This window comes from Rhipicephalus sanguineus, chromosome 2, assembly GCF_013339695.2.
Source record: "Rhipicephalus sanguineus isolate Rsan-2018 chromosome 2, BIME_Rsan_1.4, whole genome shotgun sequence".
NCBI classification, from domain to species: Eukaryota; Metazoa; Arthropoda; class Arachnida; order Ixodida; family Ixodidae; genus Rhipicephalus; species Rhipicephalus sanguineus.
In genome coordinates this window covers 25,756,244-25,759,625 of record NC_051177.1, presented here as the reverse complement: position 1 = coordinate 25,759,625, position 3,382 = coordinate 25,756,244, and the positions used below count along the sequence as shown (strand labels likewise).

Genomic DNA, 3,382 nt, shown 5'->3' with positions numbered 1-3,382 from the left:
GGTACGTAGAACATTCCAGTAATATGTGCTCGTGTCAACAAAGTGCACATAATGCCTTACAGACGTGTAGCTGGTGCCTCGCTTCTCCGCAGAATGACGAATAATGGCTTAGTAGGTGCTTCCCAACTTCACAAAAATTGTGATTTATGGCGTAGTGGGTACCTTTCTAGTCTAGTTGTATTGTAGCCCCACGAGAGCTTACAACGGGCTCTAGAAACGCCGCTCTTCCAGCTTTCGCTGTGACTGTGCTGCGGTTTCAGAGCAGGCCTGGCGTTTTTTTTCCATCACATCCACAGGTGATCTATAAGCTTCTGTCTGTGTCTCAACTTCTTGCTGATGTCACTTCGAGTAGTCTGAGAGCTTACAGCATCGTAGTCATTGTTGGGCCGCTCTGGAGAAGCTAGCAAGGAACGTCCAACAAGAAAATGCGCCGGACATATCGGAGAATGCTCTTTGGCGTCCGTATACGTGTAGGTCAATGGTCTTGAGTTAACAACTGCTTCAACCTCCAGTAGCATTGTCTCGGTTTGTTCGCTGGTGAGTTTGCTCTTTCCCATCACCTTGCGCAACGATGACTTCACTGTTCGGACAAGCCTCTCCCGCCAACCACCCCACCAAGGTGCACCCGGAACGATAAACTTCCATTCGATGCGATGGGTCAGTAGGAAAGACGCGAACGGAGAGCTCTTCATGACATTCCAGATGTTCCTGAGGTCCCGTGATGCGCTTGTCGAGATCGCACACGTCAGTTCAAGGTGTACTGCTCTCGTCGTCGCACAGGTGAACAGCAGGATGTAAGCTTTCGATGCATCACCATGTAGCTCCTGTTGCTTTATATATAGTGGACCTGCAAAGTCCAATCCCACTACATCAAACGGTCGTGACGAGAGAAGCCGGTCCTCAGGCATCGGCGCATATTGTACGTTTCCAGGTTTCATGTGGTACCTTCGGCAGAGGAAGCAAGCATTAATGATTCGTTTAACTTCTTGTCGAAGCGCGGATAATCCAATAACGCTGTCGTATTTGCATCATAGTGCTTGCCACACCACCATGCAAAGCTCTGCAGTGAGCCTCTGTCAATACCAAAGCCGTGAAGGGATGCTTCTGTGGTAGTATGACCGGATGCTTTTCGTCATACGTAGCGTCGATTCTTTCAAGTCGTCCAACAAGCCGAAGCTGTCCGCTTTGGTCCAAGAAAGGGTGAAGATCGAGCAGCTTCGAGTGTTTTGAGAGAGTGTCTCCAAGTTGAAGCTGTTCGAAGTCCTTCGCGAATACTTCGAGTTGAACTCGTTGTACCCAAAACCTTTCAGCCTTGCATAGCTCCAGTGTCGAAATTGTTTCGCTGAGCGATGTTCGAATACCACGGCATCGATCCACAAAGCGGAAGACCCAGGTGGTGACGCGCAGGAGCTTCTGCAGATGATGGTTATTGGTCTTCCACTTTCTGAGGTTCATGCCTGCATCTCTCATGATTGCCTTTGACTGTTCATAGATGCGCAGACCTTCATGGAATGTCTCCGCACCCACCAATAAATCGTCGACATAAAATGCCTTCTTCAATGTAGAAGCGAGTGCTTTATCTTCGCACGCGTTATCCAAGTGGTAGTGTATAGTTGCCATGAGCAAGAAGGGACTTGATGTTGATCCAAACGGCACCCGTGTCATGCGCCATTCGACAAGCTTGCTGTGTTGGCTTATGGGAGTAGTATCAAACCACAGAAACCGGAAGGCATCTCGGTCAGTTTCCTGTATTTCAATTTGTAGGAATGCCTTTTCGATGTCCGAGTTTATGGCGACCGGGAACCACCGAAAGCGAAGGAGGACTTGCAACAATTCTGGATTGAGGTTCCCTCCTTTGTCCAAGCAATTGTTAAGGGATGGCACGCCTTGAGTGTGTGACGATGCGTCAAACACTACCCGCAGTTTGGTAGTGTTTGACTCCGATTCCTCCCTTATGACTTCGCGATGTGGCATATAATATATGGCCCGATCCCGATCCAGAGGGCTATCCTTAGGCACCACTTCAGCGTGACCCAACTCCAGATATTGCCGGATGACTATGTCGTATCGCTGCAACAGTCCTTCCTTCGTCGATAGCCTCCGTGTTAGTCTTTGTAGACGTGACAGCGCGATTTCCCGGTTGTTTCCTAAGAGCGGTTTCTTATCTTCTTTCCAAGGCAACGCCACGGTGTATCTGTTGTCTTTCTTGCTAATCGATCCACGGAATCCTGCAACAGACTCATGTGACGGAGATTCCTCCGAATCTGTAATGCCCATGGCTTCTAGTTGCCAAAACGATTGCAAGATCTGTGACGTTTTTTCGTCATCACCAATTGCTTGTACTTTTAGAATGCAGACCATGAGGCTAGAGTCGCACTCCAGAAAGGCTTTTTGCTGACTGGGTCCTTGTAGCGTCCATCCAAACGCTGTGTCGATCGCTACCAGTCCTGGAACTTCTGCGCTCTTTACAATTTCTCCAGACATTACTTGCCAAAGATGGTCAGCTCCTATCAACAAGCTGAGGCCATTTTCCGTCTCCGCTTCGAACTTCTTTTCGTCCGCGATGAATTTCCCTTCGAGCCGCAGGTTCTGAAGGAAGTGGCTGTCAGCTTTCGGGGAAGCAATGTCGTGACAAATAACTGGGACAACAATGGCACGCACTATGCGGGTGTCGGAAGAGTACTGGCTGCGCAGGGGAACTTCTACAACCTTCCGTCTTTCCGCAGTACTTGGTGATGCGCAGCCAAACGTGTTCAGTGCAATCCGTGTTTCTCCCAGTACCTGCAGGTGTAACTTCCTGACGAGCTCTTCCGTGACGAAGGATCGCTGGCTGCCTCCGTCGAGAATCCCTCGGACATATCTTGAGCTGTTATCTTTCACGACAAAGGCGCGAAAGGTCTGCAAGTATACTTCTCTGTCATTTATCTCGCTCCCGCTCAGTGAATCCTTGTCGCACAGCATAACCGACTGTGATGACATCATTCCTACTGTGCTCCCGGAGGCGTCCACTGGTCGAGGTGTCACTGTCATGTTCTTCCTGTAGTTAGGGTCGCACATGCTTGATGCGTGCCTCCCATGACAACTCGAGCACGTGAGTTTGATTTGGAAGGACCTTGCCTGATGACCTCGTGGCGTGCATCGATAGCAGCGGTTGTCCTTAGTCAGCATCTCTTTCTTAGAAGTGACAGAGAGGTCGGCGTCGCAGGCGCGTGTGCCGTGCTTCTTCGATTTGCAGAAAAAACACTCGTTCGAGTTGCACGATGCGCTGTGTAGTACAGAAGCGGTGCTGGTGCTGCTGCCTCGAGTTCGCTGTGCACGGTCATCAACCGGTCGCTCTGCAAATGGCTTACACTGCTCCCGGCTTTCTAGTTGGACGCGTGTA

General features: G+C 50.1%; 1 protein-coding gene across 1 annotated transcript; it reads right to left on the bottom strand.

Moving 5' to 3' along the window:
* Positions 1–284: 284 nt before the first annotated feature.
* LOC119381096 (uncharacterized) lies at positions 285–3,057 on the bottom strand. The gene is made up of 2 exons (XM_037649083.1): positions 1,362–3,057; positions 285–400 (listed from the first exon to the last, which is right to left on the bottom strand). Exons 1-2 carry the CDS (start codon positions 3,055–3,057, stop codon positions 285–287), a joined length of 1,812 nt encoding a protein of 603 aa, XP_037505011.1.
* Between the last annotated feature and the right edge of the window lie 325 nt (positions 3,058–3,382).

Coding starts and splice junctions, on each gene's coding strand:
- LOC119381096 (XM_037649083.1), bottom strand. CDS start 3,057: ATGTGCGACCCTAACTACAGGAAGAACATGACAGTGACACCTCGACCA. Junction 401..1,361: donor CTTTGTGGATCGATGCCGTG/GTATTCGAACAT, acceptor GTTCCTTGCTAG/CTTCTCCAGAGCGGCCCAAC.